The sequence below is a fragment of the Macroventuria anomochaeta genome, assembly GCF_010093625.1.
Source record: "Macroventuria anomochaeta strain CBS 525.71 unplaced genomic scaffold BU25scaffold_25, whole genome shotgun sequence".
Lineage (NCBI taxonomy): Eukaryota > Fungi > Ascomycota > Dothideomycetes > Pleosporales > Didymellaceae > Macroventuria > Macroventuria anomochaeta.
This window is the reverse complement of record NW_022985386.1, coordinates 1-18,021: the sequence shown is the minus strand read 5'-3', so window position 1 is coordinate 18,021 and position 18,021 is coordinate 1. Positions and strand designations below refer to the sequence as shown.

General features: G+C 53.0%; 7 protein-coding genes and 1 non-coding gene across 8 annotated transcripts; 7 read left to right on the top strand and 1 right to left on the bottom strand.

Moving 5' to 3' along the window:
• The first annotated feature begins 28 nt into the window (after positions 1-28).
• Positions 29-1,355, top strand: BU25DRAFT_112183 (uncharacterized protein). Its single transcript, XM_033700358.1, has 3 exons — positions 29-128; positions 179-797; positions 1,051-1,355. Exons 1-3 carry the CDS (start codon positions 52-54, stop codon positions 1,333-1,335), a joined length of 981 nt encoding a protein of 326 aa, XP_033559618.1. The 5' UTR covers positions 29-51; the 3' UTR covers positions 1,336-1,355.
• Positions 1,356-3,872: 2,517 nt separating this feature from the next.
• BU25DRAFT_492722 (dDENN domain-containing protein) lies at positions 3,873-8,261 on the top strand. Its single transcript, XM_033711662.1, has 4 exons — positions 3,873-4,938; positions 5,030-6,771; positions 6,827-7,133; positions 7,183-8,261. Exons 1-4 carry the CDS (start codon positions 4,302-4,304, stop codon positions 7,797-7,799), a joined length of 3,303 nt encoding a protein of 1,100 aa, XP_033559617.1. The 5' UTR covers positions 3,873-4,301; the 3' UTR covers positions 7,800-8,261.
• A 305-nt stretch (positions 8,262-8,566) lies between these two features.
• BU25DRAFT_112127 (uncharacterized protein) lies at positions 8,567-9,571 on the top strand. The gene is made up of 2 exons (XM_033700357.1): positions 8,567-8,871; positions 8,944-9,571. Exons 1-2 carry the CDS (start codon positions 8,637-8,639, stop codon positions 9,195-9,197), a joined length of 489 nt encoding a protein of 162 aa, XP_033559616.1. The 5' UTR covers positions 8,567-8,636; the 3' UTR covers positions 9,198-9,571.
• Positions 9,572-9,764: 193 nt separating this feature from the next.
• BU25DRAFT_t101 lies at positions 9,765-9,846 on the top strand. The gene has a single exon. It is a non-coding gene; the product is annotated as a tRNA-Leu (tRNA).
• A 448-nt stretch (positions 9,847-10,294) lies between these two features.
• BU25DRAFT_412478 (glycosyltransferase family 4 protein) lies at positions 10,295-12,153 on the bottom strand. Its single transcript, XM_033706800.1, has 3 exons — positions 11,810-12,153; positions 10,628-11,757; positions 10,295-10,576 (listed from the first exon to the last, which is right to left on the bottom strand). The coding sequence occupies exons 1-3, from the start codon at positions 12,109-12,111 to the stop codon at positions 10,380-10,382; spliced, it is 1,629 nt and encodes a 542-aa protein (XP_033559615.1). The 5' UTR covers positions 12,112-12,153; the 3' UTR covers positions 10,295-10,379.
• A 185-nt stretch (positions 12,154-12,338) lies between these two features.
• Positions 12,339-13,481, top strand: BU25DRAFT_345580 (uncharacterized protein; the record flags this gene model as incomplete). Its single annotated transcript, XM_033703057.1, is given in 3 exon segments — positions 12,339-12,937; positions 12,955-12,989; positions 13,084-13,481. The coding sequence occupies 3 exon segments, from the start codon at positions 12,339-12,341 to the stop codon at positions 13,479-13,481; spliced, it is 1,032 nt and encodes a 343-aa protein (XP_033559614.1).
• A 180-nt stretch (positions 13,482-13,661) lies between these two features.
• BU25DRAFT_460160 (uncharacterized protein) lies at positions 13,662-13,964 on the top strand (the record flags this gene model as incomplete). The annotated part of the gene is made up of 1 exon (XM_033710333.1): positions 13,662-13,964. One exon carries the CDS (start codon positions 13,662-13,664, stop codon positions 13,962-13,964), a length of 303 nt encoding a protein of 100 aa, XP_033559613.1.
• Positions 13,965-15,573: 1,609 nt separating this feature from the next.
• Positions 15,574-16,125, top strand: BU25DRAFT_112103 (uncharacterized protein). Its single transcript, XM_033700356.1, has one exon. The coding sequence runs from the start codon at positions 15,640-15,642 to the stop codon at positions 16,036-16,038; it is 399 nt and encodes a 132-aa protein (XP_033559612.1). The 5' UTR covers positions 15,574-15,639; the 3' UTR covers positions 16,039-16,125.
• Positions 16,126-18,021: the final 1,896 nt, after the last annotated feature.

Below are 18,021 nucleotides of genomic sequence, written 5' to 3'. Positions count from 1 at the left end.
CACCGACCATCAAGCTCTCGTGCCTGATCTTCCACCTGAACTCTTGCAGACATGGCTCACCAGCGCAATCAGCCTTCGATGGGTGACTCGCTCAAGACGCCTCATTCGGTGAGCCTGAAGGTACTCAGGTATGCGCTCCTCCAGGAGCCTCACAGAACAAAGCTCACAATAGCTGCAGACTGTCACGACCCTCGCTCGCAATGCAGTATCCACTCCCAAACTCGCCGGAGCTTGGGATCTCGCCCAAGGCCTCGCTTGCATATCCGTCCAACACCAACACGCATGACAAGTTCATCCTCAGTCCCGCCCTCAACCTCCCCGAAGCCTTCGGCAGCGCCTATGTCGGCGAGACGTTCTCATGTACACTATGCGCCAACAACGAGCTCCTTCCTTCCGATAACACGAAGTCAATCAGCGGCGTGAGAATACAAGGCGATATGCAGACGCCGTCGAACCCCACAGGCTCGCCCTTGGACCTCGCTGGTGCTGACGGCGAGCTTGACGGAGCTGTGTCTCCAGCACCGGGCGAGTCACTGCAGCGGATACTGAGATTTGAGCTGAAAGAGGAGGGCAATCACGTCCTAGCAGTCACAGTCACATACACAGAAACAGCTCTTGGGGAAGGCAAGGCCTCGGGTGGCCGAGTACGAACGTTCCGCAAGCTATACCAGTTCGTTGCGCAGCAGCTACTGAGCGTACGTACGAAGGCTGGAGAGCTAAGCCAGAAAGACGGAATGTCTAGATATCTCTTGGAGGCACAATTGGAGAACACGGGCGAAGCTGCTGTTTGCTTAGAGGTACGTCAACCGGCTACACAACTTTGTTTACAAACACCCGTTCGCACGCGTCTCGATAAGGTTCATCAACCTCAAACATATTCCCTGCAATTGCACAGTGGCTGCTATATAATGCAATAACCCCTCGATCCTGCATGCACAGCTTTCGCGCATTACGGACGCTGCTCCGAAGCTTCCAGAAGAACGCCTCTCATCCCTCCACCAACCTCAACCAAGAACTCAGGAGTATTTACAGACGGCTGACACCAAATAGGCTGTCACTGTCAACCCGAAACCACCCCTGGGATCAACATCCCTAAATTGGGACATGCCTTCCCCAGGATTCGGTTCAATTCACGCCCCTGTACTGACACCCCGCGATGTCATACAAGTAGCTTTCTTGCTTGACCAACAGCCGAACGTCGAGGAGTCGCATGACGAAGCCTCAACGGCAGCGGGTGACTCCAGGAAGGTTCTCGGACAATTAGCGATTCAATGGCGGAGCGCACTGGGCGACCGTGGATCCCTGAGCACCGGTTGGCTGACCAGCCGACGATGAGGCTCCGATAGAGTTCGGCTACAAAACCTACTTCCTCTATCATTTCTCCGACACGCTGTTCAACTTTGGTACCTGCAGCGCCTCCCCAAGTCGGAAGACCAGTGTGTCGGTGCTACCGGAGTGCCGAGTCGCTCGGAGTGTATTCTGAAGATGGTTCCAAGATCTGTGATTGGAGAGGGAGTGCGATGCTCGGTAACGGACCGAGATGTGATGAGGATAAACGAATTGCTGGATGTATCTGCCGAAACAGCAAGGTTGCTCGTACCTACATAGATCGTGCGCCTCTGGCAAGAGCTTCAAGACTATCGAAGTCGTCATGTCATGGTATGAACGGCGACTACGATCGTGCTATTCTTGACGTGCATGGGAGACGGACCATGTAAACATTCGCTTGATGTTGTAGAAGTGTAACTTGGGGCCTCTGCGGATTATCACACGCGCGATCAGGATAGATTGTATCCCTCAGGGTTCTTCCATGCGTATTGAGCGGATCTCGTCCCTTTTTACCGTCCATTGAAAACGAAACCTAGGTTACTTCTCCAGGATAAACCCTTACATAATGCACGATCGACCAGGTGAAGCGAATGCTTGAGATGCAATCAATCTAGATCTTACACCTTCGCGTGTCTCACAAATCTACATCTACCATGCGAACAGGGAGAATAGTTGATACCAAGGCCTGAGTTGATGAACGATACCCACGACTCGTAAGCCTCCTGCCCATCTCCTCGTCGGCGACACCTCAGATCTGCTATATCCACACTAGTCCCCATCCATCCTAACATCTCAATTATCAGTGGTAGGATGCGTCGCACAGCAAGGTTACCCCAGAGTGTGCAGGCTGTGTGGTGGGGCGTTTCGGTGCGACGGCAAACCTGACCAAGCAGGTTGTGTGGACTTTAAGATTGCGACTTACAAAACCGTTGAAGGGTCTTGGGTGATCAGCGCGGGCTGTAATGAAAAAGCGGGATTGTGCGATTCGAGGGATTCAGGGTCGCCGAGTGGCGCAGAGCAGGTGATGATGTATGAGTTGTGGGCAGGTTAGATTTGGAGATGATGATGAAGGTGACGATGCCAGCTGTGTATTGGCCGTTATTGGCAATATTGGAAAATGACTTGACGGTGTATGGGCTGTTATGAGCTGACTCTACAGCACCGATCGCCACTTGAGGGTGTATTGACCGTTGGAGCCCTGACTCTGACTGCTGAACATCACTTCTACGGGCTCGGCGACATGTAGCCGCAAATTGGAATTGGTGCGCCAACGAGCATCGCATCCTTTGCGAATTTGACGCGACCTGCCTAAGAGGGTTGGAGATGGGATGGATGTCTGTATGCGTAGTGAGTTCGTTCCTTAACGAGACGTCGGGACTACTGTATGCAGGGGAAACTGTTAGGCAAGGCCATATCCGTGTACATGCACATTAGCACGTTGATCCTCCTAAACATTACTAGGCTTTCACCCACGGTTGAGTTGGCAGGTAATTGGCAGACTCACCGTCTCGAAATTAGAGTAAATCTGGATTGTGTGCGCCGTTGCGCTGACAGAGGCGACCTGCATTGTGTCGGCGGCAAGACGCATATTGACATTTGGCAGACAGATGGCAGATGGCACTGTGCAATGTTGACGTTGCACGCGGTGGTAGTTCTGCCAGGGCATGAATGGGCACGGTAGCAGGTGCTCTACACCTGAAACAAGAGGCGCTGATGCTGGCTGTGGGAGCATAGTGCATGCATATCATTCCGTTGGATGGATAATGTTGATGATTTGCAGGAACTCTGGGCAACAGTTGGCGAGCACTGGAGCACATCCTTGCGCGCCCCTCACATCCATATCAATGTGTGGGGGATCTTCAAAAGCACCTCGAGATGGTGGTCAGCGGCTGTCTTGAGCTGCAAGACAAGACATCTTCGATGTGTTTGGCGCTGTATCAACACCTGCTGGTGGCCTCGCGGCTGTTGCAGCTGCACGCAAGTATCCGTGGTTGAACAACACCCTTGCCCCTGAGGCCCCAAACACGCGTCCCAGATAGGCAAGGGCCCAGCCGCGACTTCCAAATCCGTTGCCGTGTTGCCGCAGGGGTGCTGGTTTTACGTGGCCAGGGTCTGCAGATGCTTGCGGCAGAGTGTCATGCCCAACCACAAGACGACGAGACCACTGCTCTGTTCGTTAAGATTCAAGGACGTCAAGCGGCCCACGAATCGCGCGTTCGCTGGAGGTCTAGCAATGGCCTAGCAATTGCTGGGTGGCCTACCGTCTGATCCCACGCCGGCGCTGGCGTGCCTGGCGCTGTTCGCGTTCGTGCGGTGGGCGGACTCGCGTCCAGGATAGTCGCTCTTCTGACAGGCCACTGAGCGTGAGAGGAGCGGCAGATGTCGTGCGCTAAACCCAATGCTCGCAAGGCATGCACGATAAGGTCGCGGACAGGTGTGGGCCCCAAAGGCATTGCAGTGAATCTGGCCTAGCAGCTTGGGAGCCCATTTGTATGGCTTGTGACCGCCGGCCGAAGCCCACAGGGACCCTCTTGCTGCTGCGTCTGTTGCGTCTCGCTGCATACACCTGCTTTGTTCACTCCTTTGCTGCCATACAAACTTGCATACCCACAAACACTTCACTCCTAGACACCGCTACACGCAAACATTCGCCCCAGCTCTTATCAGACCCGCCCGGCCCCCCGCGTACACCTGCCCTCACTACCCTCGCTTCTGGCTAAGCTCTTCATCCGCTCTGTACGCAGCCGACACCTGTGCTACGTATTCTCGCCCTGTCACGGTCGCACAAACGCAGGCCTTCCCGTGCATATCGCCCGCACCTCATCACACAAACAACCGTTGGAGCTGGCGTCCAATCCCCAATGACCTGAGGCCGCGGCCGACCTCGACGCCTACAACCTGCGACCGCGCACTCGACACTCTTTTAGCAGCCGCCTTTTTTTGGATATCATATGTTCTGTTAGCAGCCCAGCATGGCTCCCATCTCCTCCACCGAGGGCTCCTCCGCGCCGCTCGCCGACTATTTCTTTATATCTGGAATCGAGAGCTCACAGGTCTACGACGACCGCCTGCAACCAAACGGCATTGTTTCCCCACTCGCGTCCCCACCAGTCGACGAGACGATTGAAGAGGACCGCGCCCTCGAGACCGATTCGATTCGCCCAACCTCGCAAGACGGCCTGTCCAATGGCGGCAGCATGCGGCGGCGGTCCGGGCAGCGCCTGAGCGAGCACCGCCAATCGGTTGGCACAATCACAGGCCTCGACAGCAAACCAGCAGTAACAGCCAGCAATCGCAGCAGCGCTACCATCAAAGGTGTGAACCTTGGCGGATCCGGCCTTAATGATGTCGACTTCGAGAATGCGCTGCGCAAGTTCGCCTCAGAGCGAGATACGTTCCTAGAAGAGATACAGTTCACCGCAGGCGTTGCACAGCAAAGTCGCCAAACACCCACAAGGCCGCGTCCAAGACCACCACGAGTCTCGCAGGCCCCCAGTACGAACGGCGAGGATGGGATTGCAAACTTGAGATCAGGCGTAGGGAGCATTCGAAGGCGCTTGTCGACAATGCAGAGCAGCCTGAAAAGGCAGCCTTCGACAGCACGTCAGTGTAAGTGTGGTCATGAGAAGCATTGTGACACAAAGCATGTGTGGACATGGATTATTTGCTTTTTGATCGACCGTTGCTGACATCCTTGCAGCCTCAATACGAACATCCAAACGCATGTCAGGCTACAATTCGGTCATTCCGGCGCCACAGCCGTTCCAACCTGAGCCCAACATGCACCCTCTCCTACGGCGCTATGAGCCCGTGCTACTGGACCGCTACCCACCCAGGAACATGGTCGAGGAGCTCAAGCGACGCAACCCCTTCCCAGACTACGTTCCTATGTTTGCATTTCCCAACGATGTCAGTGTAGTATCATCAGACGAGCGACCAAAGACTCAGTGGCACGGTTTTGCCATGACCAATGGTGACAGCTCGAAGCTTTACGGTATCACCATGATTGTCTGGCTGCCATTGAATGCCACTGCAGCAGAAGGACTCGAGCGTCAGTGTGAAGAGTGGAGAAGAAACCACATGAATCCAGAAGAGAGGGAATTAGCGAGCAGCTTGGGTGAACGTCTGGCTTTGGAGCGGGCAAAGTTGTCACAGCTGTTGGCCAAGCTACCGACCGTCCAACCTGACTCGGACGAGCGAGAGCACCTGGATGAGGAGATCGGCGCGGTCGAAGAGAAGATACAGCTTATGACGGACCTCCTTCGACCAGTAAGACACGGAGCAGCATCGAAGATCGAAGGACTGACTGATGGAGAGACTGGCCTCTGGATCCCACGTGCTTACGGTGTCATGGGTAGAGATGCCAGTCTGACGCCCCTGTGGAAAGAATGGCTAAAAGCAATCGTCGTCCCGATGACGAACGGTACGATCCTGCGTGTTCCTCCAAGCTCGCCTCGAGTGGGTATGTGGCAGCCACTCGAACGATACGTCGTCAACCTCTGCGCCGAGGCTCTTAGTCCGATTACCTCGATCACCCAAGTTGAGCTGGCCGTACGCGAACTCCGAATGTACGCCCGGAAGGAAGCATTGAACGAGATTCCCGGCTCTCGCAACATCGACATTTACGCCCTCTTCCGTTGTCTCTCAATACCGAATATTGTTACTCTTTTCGAATATGTACTATCCGAGGCCAGGATCATCCTTCTCTCATCTCACACAGCTATGCTCCACCTAGCAAGTATGGCCATCACGAACCTTATCTACCCGTTCCAGTGGTGCGGTGTCTTCATCCCTGTTCTGCCTGCACGTCTCGTGCAGACAATTGAGGCACCATGCCCTTACATTGTAGGCATTGAGCGAAGATACGAACCCACCGATTACCCGGATGACGACTTCGTCCTCGTCGACTTAGATCAGAACTCGATCGTTTCGAACGGTCCTCCGCCTCCACCGCTTCCTCGCCAGCAGCGCCGAAAGCTCACCTCCCTCCTTCAGCACTCGGCCCCTCACCATATGCGCTATGGTGTACCTACTGGCCCTCCGGCTTATGCTGTGGAAGCGTTCCCATACGACACTTTCTGTTCCGAAAACCCAGGTGTTTTCACACCTAAGGCACATCCATCAACTGTGCAAACATATGTCGGCCTGAACTCGACATCTTTTGGCACTGTTACAGGACCAGCCAGTGGAAGACCACTCATCTACAACGCGTTCCTGCAATCAAGCGCCCATAGTCGTGGTAGTGACAGGCCCTCTACCTCTTCCACCGTCAGGACATTCTCGAATTCTCCACCTTCACCAAAAGTTTCTCCTGTATCGACAGTCTTCCCGCCTATGCCTAGCACTCCAATCTCCCGTAGTGACTCAGGCTATGCGCTACAGGCGAACTTGCGCGAGAAGCGCTCAGCCCACTTTGACAATCAGTCGCGGCGCAGTTCTTCGGTAAGTTCAACAATTCACCTCCTCACTCGCTTGGTGTATTAACATATGTGGTTAGTTCGGGTTCGAAAAGGCACCGCAGATGAGGAGGCCCAGCCAGCCTATGCTAGGTCATGCGTCGAGCGCCTCGACATCATCATTGAGTCAGGAGTTGCGAGCAGGGTCTTCTTACGCGCCGTCGGTTTACGCTCAATCCACTCTGGCGGCATCGACGATCATGCCCGGCACGACGATGCAACCCGTGCGTAACACAGCAACTGTGCAATGGCAGGAAGGTCATTGCTTGCAGTGGAGGCCTCATGAAGACAAGGCTACCTGCTCCATTTGTGAAGAAAAGTCGGATGAAGGGCTTTATCGATGTTCTGGTAGGTTTCAGATGACCCCCTAATATAGCTCCCGTCTGACCCCACACAGGATGCACCACCTATGTCCACGCCAGGTGCGCCTCTTCGATTTGCATCGTCTGCCCCACGGCTTTCCGACCCGATCAAGTACGCGCATCGTTAGTACGATGCTTTGCCAGTTTGCTGTACACGTATCGCCGCTACCTTGTGCCTGCCACTGGCGATCGCAAGAAGTCTGGCATGCACTATCAGTTCAAGATGGAAGAGTTCATGAAGAATCAGCCGGCCGAGAATGTGCAATACCTGACTGCATTGCAACAAACTCAAGCTTTCAATGAGTTCGTTCATGAACGCGAGAGCACCTCCGGCGAGGACCCTAAGATCAAACTCTTTGACGAAGTCATCCTTGCGAAGAAGAACCGCGGCGCATCTTCATACTTCTACAAGACCAAGGCCGACTTCCTATCCGATACCAGCGATCATCTCTGGCGTACTGCGCACGCCAGTCCACCAACGTCTCGTTTTCCTGGGGATTACCGAGCTGTCGTCAGTAGAATCCCCGCAAAGCTTGACATCACACTCATGAAAGAGCCGCGCGTCATCCAAGGCGTCCCTCGACCTCAGAACGCGAAAGCACGACGGAAGCCGATCCCTTCTATGCTCTCGAACGGCGTCCCTGCATCATGATTACCACTCGAACCCCACGCCTCTTTGACGACGACCTGACCTCCACGGACGCTTACGCCACCTCTTAACTATCGTCACTTTGTTTTGTTTCTGCTTGTGTTTGTACAATATCAGCGATGGAGTTTTGGGCGCACCGACCACCCATTGTGGTAGCCTGCATTGGCTTGGGTTGATTTCTGGACAAATCAATCTGTGAATCATTTGCATCTACGGTGGTTGGATGGGACCTTTGGGTCTTTTGGATATCCCGTCACATACTGGGACAAGGAAAAATGGAGGCTCGCTCGAACTGCACGATATCATTTGTAATGCATCTTTTCGCACTCAATCGTTTTAGCGTCCGCTAATAACCTGCGGAGACGCCCTTCTTGTAGTATACCGAGCTTGAGGGAGGGGCAGTTTGGCCTGAGATAGACATTCAGTCATTTCTGGATACCAGCAATGCAACATACACGATAACCGTCTATTGATCCCCTCCTTTGATTGTAGACTTCGATCTTGTTTCGCGCTCTGCAAATCTCATGCAGGAACACACCAATTATATCCGTGTTTGGCTACTGTTCCTGACTAACGAGGCTAGCGCCAAAACTGGTCAAGCTTCACGAGTCGCGGCTGCCTCCTTGGCATGGAGATGATCAAGCCTCTCCGCTCATTTGAACTCAACCGCCAATCAGACTTCTACAGTCGTCATTCTTTACGTTTCACTCTCTATTGTCGCTCTTTAGACTAATAATCCTACACGCTCACTATTGATACCACCGTCTTTACGTCCCAAATTTAGGAACTCGATCGAACCACCGCTCTCAACTGGCTGAACACTTCTTAAGCACCGCCAACATGCTCGCCAAGTCCATCTTCGCCACTACTTTCTTTGCGCTCGCACAGTTCGCCGTCGCTACACCCCCGGGCTGCCTCCTCGGCGCCGTCAACGAGTACTCCGACCCTGCTGACCTGAAGTCGATCTGCAAGGCGAAGGATGCCACCACCAAGATTGCCAGCTTCTGCGGCGACAACACAAAGGAGGCCCTGAGCGCTTTCGCGGACATCTGCAACGACCAGGGCGTCAAAGTTTGTACGTACATCCACATTCAAAGCAACGAAGGATCATGAAGCACAATGAGGATAATGGCTAATAATCGCACAGCGACTGACGTCCCTACCTCGACCGGCAGTGTCAAGCCTAGCGGTACTGGTGCTTCTGCTTCTGGCACCGGCTCTGTCATCATTTCTCCCTCTGGCAACTCGACTCTGGCTACTGCGACCGGCGCAGCGCCTAAGCCTACTAGCACAGCAACTGTCACATCTACTGGCAGCCCTGGCGAGTCAACTGGTGCTGCTGGAAAGCTCGAAGTTGGTATTGCTGCGGCTTTCGCTGGTTTGATGGCGATCGCTTTGTAGATCGGGAGAAATGAGGTGTATGAATCAGGTCGAGGGAAGAGGCTGAGATGTCCTCCTGAGAAGAAGTAATTGCATATATCGGCGATGGTTTGGAACATTTGAATCAGATTCTGGAAGTTGCCACAATCTGGATTTCTGGTTCAAATGTGTTGCCTGGGTGTTTACCTTGCGAACGTACGCGGAATATAGCTCCGTGGAGACGTAAGTTGAATGTTGGCCGTGACCCAGCGATGTCGGTACAGAGAGGGAATATTTCATGAGCTACAAGGTTACAGCGTACGTTGACTGTGTTTCCTAGTCTCTGCGCATACTCCATGAATGATGCTCCACAGCGTCAGCAGCCGGGATGGTGGGGCCCTCGCAAGTAACCTCTTGGCAGCCCCAATACCCCGCTCACAGTCCCACAACCCCATCAGCCCCAAAACATCAATTTTACTATGACTTGTAAGATTCACTACGCATAACAAATCGTCGCTCTATATACGGAAAATTTAATTCTACTTTCATCTAATCACTAGGACAGATGGGTAAGTCGCATCACAACCATTACATCCAACAATATCTAATAATCATCCAGCCGAGCGGTCTAAGGCGCTAGCTTCAGGTGCTAGTAGAGAAATCTGCGTGGGTTCGAATCCCACTCTGTTCATCATTCTTTTTGCCTCCCTCTATTCGAGCCTTGCACCTCAAAGTGATTCGCGCATCCTTCTTTTTGCGCACGGCGGGACGAGGCACAGGTAGATGTCTTGAGGTGTGCACTGAACGGTGATAGTGTATTGCGTTCAGCTGGGTGTTCTTGCCCAAGTTCCACTCTGCTCACTGGTTCTTCAGTTTCCTTTTGCTTTCGCTTTCGAACCTTGTTAACCCTGGAGGGGTGTTGTTCTTTTGCTTTCGAGTAAAGCTGGCATGAGACGAGTGGACGCATGGATTGAAGCTTTCAAAACCTATCGTTTTGACTCTTCGCATACATGGGTACCGTGCGATGCTCGACTAGGTTTCATAAGCGTACAAAGGCTGGTAACACGTATAACGCAGACAATACTGTCACATATAGCTGGTTGGCAAGCATGGTCTGAAAACTAAGAATTTGGAATATCACTCCGCCCAATGCTAATGGTATCAAGTAGTCTAGAAAAACACCCCGTCAAACTCCAGCATCTTGCTGCCCTCTCGGCATGCACTTTACTTTCTCGTGCGTTCAACCTGCAGCTTCACAAGCTTGTCCATATTCCTCAGCCACTTCTCCGCAAACCCTCGATCCGTGAAGCGCTCCGCAGACTTCCTCGCCCTCTGTCTCATGGCCAACGTCTCCTCCAAGCTCAACGTCAGCGCCTTACCAAAACCCTCGGCGTACTCCTCTGCTGTGGTCGCATGGAAACCTGCGCATGTCAGCTGCTAATCAAACTAGGACCACGCAAAATATGACTCACCAGTAGGCTTCCCATCCACATCAACAACGATATCGAGTTTCGGGCCGCCAGAGTTGTTCACGACCGAGATCAACCCTGCAGCCTGATACTCGACAACGCCGATACCAAAGTGCTCGTTCCACATGCCGTTCACACCCACGCTGGCTCTGCCCATCCATTCCAGCATTTGAGGCCACGGGGCGTCACAAAGGAATTCGACGTTCTCCTTCATATGGAGTTCGTGAGCTAGTAATCGCAGCTTGTATACGCTCTTTTCGTCGAGGGAGTCGCGTACTGAGCCGATGAGGATGAGCTGGGGTTTTTCGTTAGGGTATGCTGGGAGTTTGGGGTCTGAGCGCAGGAACTTCGCGAACGCTTCGAGGATCAGCTGGTGGTTCTTCTCCGGTCGAAACTGGGCGATGTAGAGGATGTATGGGCCGCGTTTCTTCTCGCTGGCTAGGGATACCTCGACTGCTTGGGTGACTTCTTCAACTGCTACGGGTGGGAAGACAACGTCGATGTCGTTTTCGGTGGTGTTGTTGCGCTTGTTGCGGGAGGGTCCCCAGAGGGAGCTGACATGTGCTTGTGTCCAGGTCGAGTTGGTCATCACAACATCGATGGCGCTGCCCACCCTGCTGTAGGTTCGTGCGAATAGCTGCCAATACTTTTGCTTAGCAGCGCCTCGGTAACCCTTGCCAGCACCAGCGTTGATACCTTGACCTCCAGCCTGCAGAGAGTCCAGCATATCGGTGGAAATGGTAGGGTAGTGGACGTAAGCGCCGGTTGGCACGTTCGGGAAGAAGAGCGATGAGAGAGCAAGAGCGAAAGCATAGCCCATGGTGTCGACGAAGATGTCTGGGACGAGCAAGGCGAATGCGTCGTAGGCCAGTACCAACGACCCGAGCGACTGGCCCAGCAGTGTGAAGCGCGGCCATGTGCTCGCTAGGACCCAGTGGCGCGTTGTGAGGTAGAGGAAGTGGACCGTTGGCGGATGGAGGTGGATGTTGAAGCGGTCCTTGACACGCTTGAGGATTGCGGTCTTGTCAACATCGTGATCGCCGGTGTAGACGACGCAGACAGCTTTTGGCCAGCGCTTCTGTGTCGCACGGATAGCTGCCCAGAGGACTCGCTCGCCGCCGCCACCAGCGTTACTATGCACATAGTCAGTGCTGCAGTGCTGGATGCTTTTAGAGCTCACAGTACCAGAACGGGTGGAAGAAGCCGACGATGCCCTCCCACTGCTTGTCTTCCTTGTTGCCTACTCTACCATCTATAGCCGCAGATGCAATTTCCTCCCAGTCATAGTCCTCAACCTCGATGCGCTCGGCTTCGTGGTTTTTGGCCTCGGTCGCAACCCTGGCCAGCAGCAACTCTCGTCTGGTACGCGACGACCGGCGCAGATAGTGACCCACTTGCTCACCGAGGAAGCGCACGACTGCAGGAAAGCATAGAAAAGAAACGAAGACAGCAAGCAGCAGCGAGAGCACAATGGAGACAAGAGCCATGGTGGGCAGCTCAGGCTCGGGTATCGCAGTGCAGGAATGAGGCAGAACGCGGCATGCAAGGAACATGGCCACGAAGCTTGACACTGGACACGAATACGACAGGTGGGATGACGCGCTGGTGCAGTGGACCCCAGTGGACCCCAGTGGACCCTTGAAGCTCGTGCGCTTTCCCGCGGCGAAGATTCCGGACGCGACAAGCTCGAAGCTCAGGAAAGCACCGCGCAACTATGTCTTCGAGGCTGCTGCTGCGGCGGCCAGCACGCCCATCGCTCGCTCGGAGCCATCGGAGCCATGCTGGGCCCAATGTCTCGGGCATACGCCCGCCAACACGCGCCTTCCACGCATCTGCTCCGCGACAGGACCCGGTCCTCGATGCTATCCTCTACCTCCCGCACGAGATGATGACCCTAATTCACACCCAAGTCCCATGGTACGCCGCCATCCCAGCCGCCGCCTTCCTGCTTCGTGGTGCGCTCGTCACAGGCTTCGGAACCTGGGCGCGTTCGCTTATGGCACGCTACATTGGCCTGCAACCGCTCCGCCAAGCACTCGCACGCCAAAAACGCGATCAAGTACTCAGACAGATGCACAACCAAGGCGGCGCTCGAACGCCGCAAGAGGCAAAGACACGGACCATGGCAGAAGTCAAGCAGGTGGTGACAAAGCTGGACAGTCGGTGGAGAGTCACGCTCAAGGGCCAGATAGGCTGGACCTTGATACAAATTCCCGTCTTCTTCACCATGGCTGAGGTCATAAGGAAGATGTGCGGTGCAAGAGACGGGCTTCTGGCGTTGACTGCTTCGTCCGTGAAAGGGATTCAAGGGTGGTTCGAGGCTGACACAGCTGCTACTACCAATGCCACCGCGGCAACCGATGCGGTTGGGGCTGCCCATGCACTCGGGGTTCCTGACGCCCTCTCGATTGCTGGTGCGCTCAACGACGCAAATGGGGCGGCCAACGTCGATGGACTAGCTGCCGTGACTACGAGTCCCTTCTTCGAACCGTCACTTGCGACCGAAGGAATGTTATGGTTCCCAAGTCTGATCACTCCTGATCCCCTTCTTCCCTTCGTCGTATCAGGCCTCATGTTCTCGAACATCTACTTCACCAACAACACAATCAGCAGCGACAAGAACTGGCCAAATGCTATCAGGAGGGCCCTTCTAGGTGTCTCGTTGCTCATTGGCCCACTGTGCCAGAACCTTCCTGCTGGTCTGATGCTCTACTGGGCTTCAAGCACGACTTCAGTCATGCTTTGGAACAAGTGGCTGGACTGGAAGTATCCCGCGCCTAGGGACTTTACGGCTTGCAAGAGACCGCTTCAGATGCCGCCAGCCATGAAGTCGAAAACACAGACCAGGAGGTTTTAACTTGATGACAATTCGACGTGCACGGCCAGGAACGGCCACGAGTAAGGCAGCGATACTTCAGGTCAGAGCACGTGAGAAGACGGAATCTTTGAGACGTTGGCTAGGCTAGAATTGGCTCCTGAGAGAGTGTTTTCAAGCTGGCTGCAAAATCCCCTGGTCATATCTACCAAACGAGCAAACATGCCTCCACCAAGACAGATTGAGTCGCAAAACCCTCTCACCACCATGTCCACCAACCCCCGCCATGTCATCGTCACACCTGCTCACCCAAGGAAAGATCCAGAAAGATACCCCATCTGCATCGCCGCGACTCCAACAGCAGCAGCAGCCGCACCTACCGTGCCAACAGCCGCTACGACCCCGCCCCAGCCACGTTCCGGCACCTGCTGCACCGCAGCAGCCTCTTCTGCGACCTGCTCAGACTCAAGCTTGACAACGACGCCTTCACCCAGCACACGGAAGACACACTGCCGCAACCCCTGATCGTGGCACATCTGCATTGCGAGATATCAGTCTCTACCTGTGTCGATAGGTACAGCCATGACCTGGTGGTTGTCTAGGTTGATGTTGAGCTTCGCTCGAGTGAGTGCGACGAAGGAAGCAAAGGTGAGGCTCTGCACCCTCCAGCACGTATCGTGGAATGGATGGTGCAGGGTGTCAATCGCAAGAAAGGCGGCAAGTTACCGTTGTAGTGCACTACGATAGAGCCCGGTGTGAATCGTGGATTCCAGTTATCGGTGGCGGTGGCAGGTGCTGCAGGTACGGGTACTTCTGTTGGTGCATGTGCGAGCATGGATGCGTTTTCGTTGTTGGGGCGGGACTGGGAAGGGCCGGCGAACTGGTTGTAGACTTGATGGCTATCCATACTGTTCGGTTGTTCTTGGGAATAGTATAAGATCAAAATGAGCAATGTAATGACCAATTGATAGCTTAGTCAAGTTCTCGATGAGTTGAAGAGAGATTGATACCAAAGCTGCGTGGCTGCGTACTTGTGGCTTCTTGACATGAATGCCAGGACAGTCTGCAGGGCTTTCACCAAGCATCGAATTCATTCATTCCTTTCTAGAGTCGTCCGATGAAAGGTCTGAAGCACACATGCGCGAAAGCAAAAGATCGGAGATGGATGCCGCTGCACTCACAATCCTCAATGCCCAATATTTCCACCTTGTCTCATCAGACTGCAGTCTGAGTCTCTGAAAGAATGCAAGCAATTTTGGTGAACTCCGACGCAAACATGCAAACACGCAAACTTGAGAAGCAACCACGTCCTACATGCAAAGAATCTTCTAGCATACTCCTCCGCGGTATCAACGTCAATTGTTCGCGGAAAACCTAGACCCGATTGCGCACCGTGAGCAGTATGCCGTGATTTGGGTCCGGGCGCGCAGATTGGTGTATCAGATTACGACGGCTACCTGTAACTGTGTCAAGAACTTTGCAGAGTTTACGGAGTACTTGTTTGCTTTAGTTGTTCTCGGAATAAGTTGGCCGTTCTTTGGTTGGTTCCGGTCCAAGCCAGACTTTTCCATGTAGTGAACCGTGGTATCACACTTGTAGATGAAGCCCATGAGATGACTCAGTCTGAACGCAACGTTTTGTGTCTCGCGGCTCTCCCGTCCAATAGGCAAAGTTCGAGACCAAAATGAGACGCTGTTTCAGGACTTATTTTTAGAATGTCTACCACGGTCGTGACAGTGGTAGAACACGATTCTGATCACTTCAATCGAACGGTCTAAAGAGTGGCACTTTACACGCTATCCCTTGTCCGTGTAATGCGTGTATGGCTGCATTTGAAAATCGATTTGTGTGTGCTCATGTTTTCATGGCGGATTATTAAGTCGTACAAAGAAATCGTAGGAACACAACATCTCAACAATGCATTTTCGGCGTCTATCAATGCGTATAAATACGATTCATCAGTTCGTTCTCATGTGTCGACGTATGTGCAATTTTGCTCCTTTGCTCATCTTCGACGTGGCGCATCTGTTGTGCCATTCTGCCCGTGGGCTCTCAAACACATGTTGTGAATTGCGACGTTTAGCATTCGTCAATTGCAGGCGACGTTCGGTCCTGCTATTAAGGTGAAGTTCGAGACTTGTTCTGGTATGTGTATTCGGGAGATTTCAATGTGCGTTGAGGAAGCTGCGATGGAGATACGATGTTGTGCCATTGGGATCGTTGTGTGATATGTTGCAAGGCAGGAGTGCTCCGTATTGATGCGTCACATCCGCTGCTCCCTGTGAGGTGGACTGGCCTCGATGCTGTTACCAATGCATCTCCACCGTGTGCAGTCGTGACCTTGTCTTTGCAGCTTTGTGCGCTATTCCTGCCCGACTTCATGGATATTTCTTCTCTTCCAACCGGTGCTTTGGTGCCGAGCTGCCGTGCTACTTTCCATGATGTTTCACTCCTTTTGAGAAATCATCACCCCCGGTTCGGCGCCTGGCAGGCCCATTCCCAATTTTCCAATGGCTGCCCCTCATCCTCAAACGGATCGCAGCTGCAGCAGAATAGCGACACTCTTCACCACCACCTTTCACGGTTCACGGTCTGGTAAACCCGTTCCTGCTCTTTGGCGGTTGTCCTTCATCCTCAAATAGACCGCGTGTAGAAAGCGTAACCATCATCGCACGGAAAGCAAAATCATCCACATTGGCTCGATACCTGGCAAGCTCGTCCTTCTTCTTCGCCACCTTTTCGACAAGTTGTCAATCACCTTCAAACGGACCGCATGAATAGCGAAATCATCAAACACCTGGTTCGGTGCCTGGCAAGCCCGTCCTTCACTCATCGGTTGTCCCTCATCCTAAAAAGGTCCGCAGCTGCAACGAAACAGCAGCACACGGTGCCCAGGAAGCCCGTTCTCTACAGCACCATCCTCTGGTGACTGACTGGCATTTCGCGGTGGAGTTACTCGGTTGCCAATTTCATTTTCGGTAATTTCGGGGTGTGCGTGTGCGTGGGCGCTCGAAGTGGTAGCGATTCGGATGACTCTTCCTTTTCAGATGTTCTTTTCGTAGGATATTCGAAGTTTGCGGAATATTCAATGGGTTTCGAGACGAAATTACACCCCCTTGTGGGATTATGCTTGGCGCAAGCTCGACACACAATAATCATTCCTTTGCATACGTGATGGTGACTTACCTTGGCGTTTGAAGCAGTGAACGCTTATGGCAATAGTTCAATTGTGCATAAACTCGTGATGTATTATTATACATGAGTCAATGAACACAACGAAGTGAGGCCTCGTCTCCGACAGCAAAGTGACCGGTGTTCTATGCATAAAGCGAAGGGACAAGCGGCTTGCAGTAATCTAATCATATGTCAATATTGCTATGCCATATCATGCGCAAGAAGCGCTCTTGCTTAATCACCTGCATCCTCCACAATCTTTCTTGCATTTTTACTGTGTATGGAGCTATCTCTTGTTCCCCTCGCCATCATATAGTAAATGTTCATCGTGCATTTTTCAGAACCCCCCCCCCTCCCCCCATCGTAAAATTGGTACGATCCACAAGGGGACGCTCCTACCCGATGTTTGCCATTGCGTAGATAGCTATTGGCTGAAGAATTACAAAGTGTGAGGGTTCAGGCTAGTGTTATTCACAACTATACAAGACCTAAGATACAAGTTGCTAAGCTAGAGGAAACGAAACAAGAGGCATGTCTCTGGTCTTTTATATACTGGCAGTCAGGGCTTGGGAATCTTATGGAAGCCCATAGAACCTCCCACCACATGACCCAAACCTGCTGTCACAGGACCCAAAGAATCCTCTAGCAATGTTCCTTGCCTTGGCAAGCTTGGACACCCTATGTGCCTGAGGTATCAAGGCATAGCCTATAACAAGGGGAATTAAAAGCATACTATTACAAGATGGTGCTCCAGCTCACAAATCACGCATTGCGTACGATTACCTTACTGTTCAGCGCGTTGAAACACTGTGGTGGCCAGGTCATTCACCAGAGATCAATGCATCAGAGCATGCATGACCATGGATTTGGAGGCACATGGTCAAGGACTTCACTCCCAGCTGCAAACAAGAAGCAATGCAAGGGGCAATGGATAAAGGAATGGGAGCTTATGCCTATAAAGGTTATTATTCCACGAATAGCTGCAACACCGAAAAACAAGCCTGTATACTAACTGCCTTATTGAAGATAGCTCTATTAAGCTGAAATCAATTAATTGTTCTGTTGAGTCACTGTTTTGGCGGTGATTTGTATGGGAGGTGCGAACGGCCAGCATTGAGTTAGTGGGGTACCGTGTCCGTGCGCGTAATGCGCGGATTCGCGTAATGCGCCGAACCACCAAAATAGGTCCACCAAAAATGAGGCTGTAGAGCCACACACAATGGTTATTATCATGAGATTTTCTGGTGGAGTAGTCTATAGACCTATATGAACAAGTTCCTCACTCAAACTTTTGTGGCACTCTGATTGGGCGGCCGCGGCTGTTGTATTTTGCCGGAGGGGATGGGGAGCAAGGCGCGGCAGCAGCACGACTACGGGCAGCTGCACTACCACGATTCTGCTTCTTCCT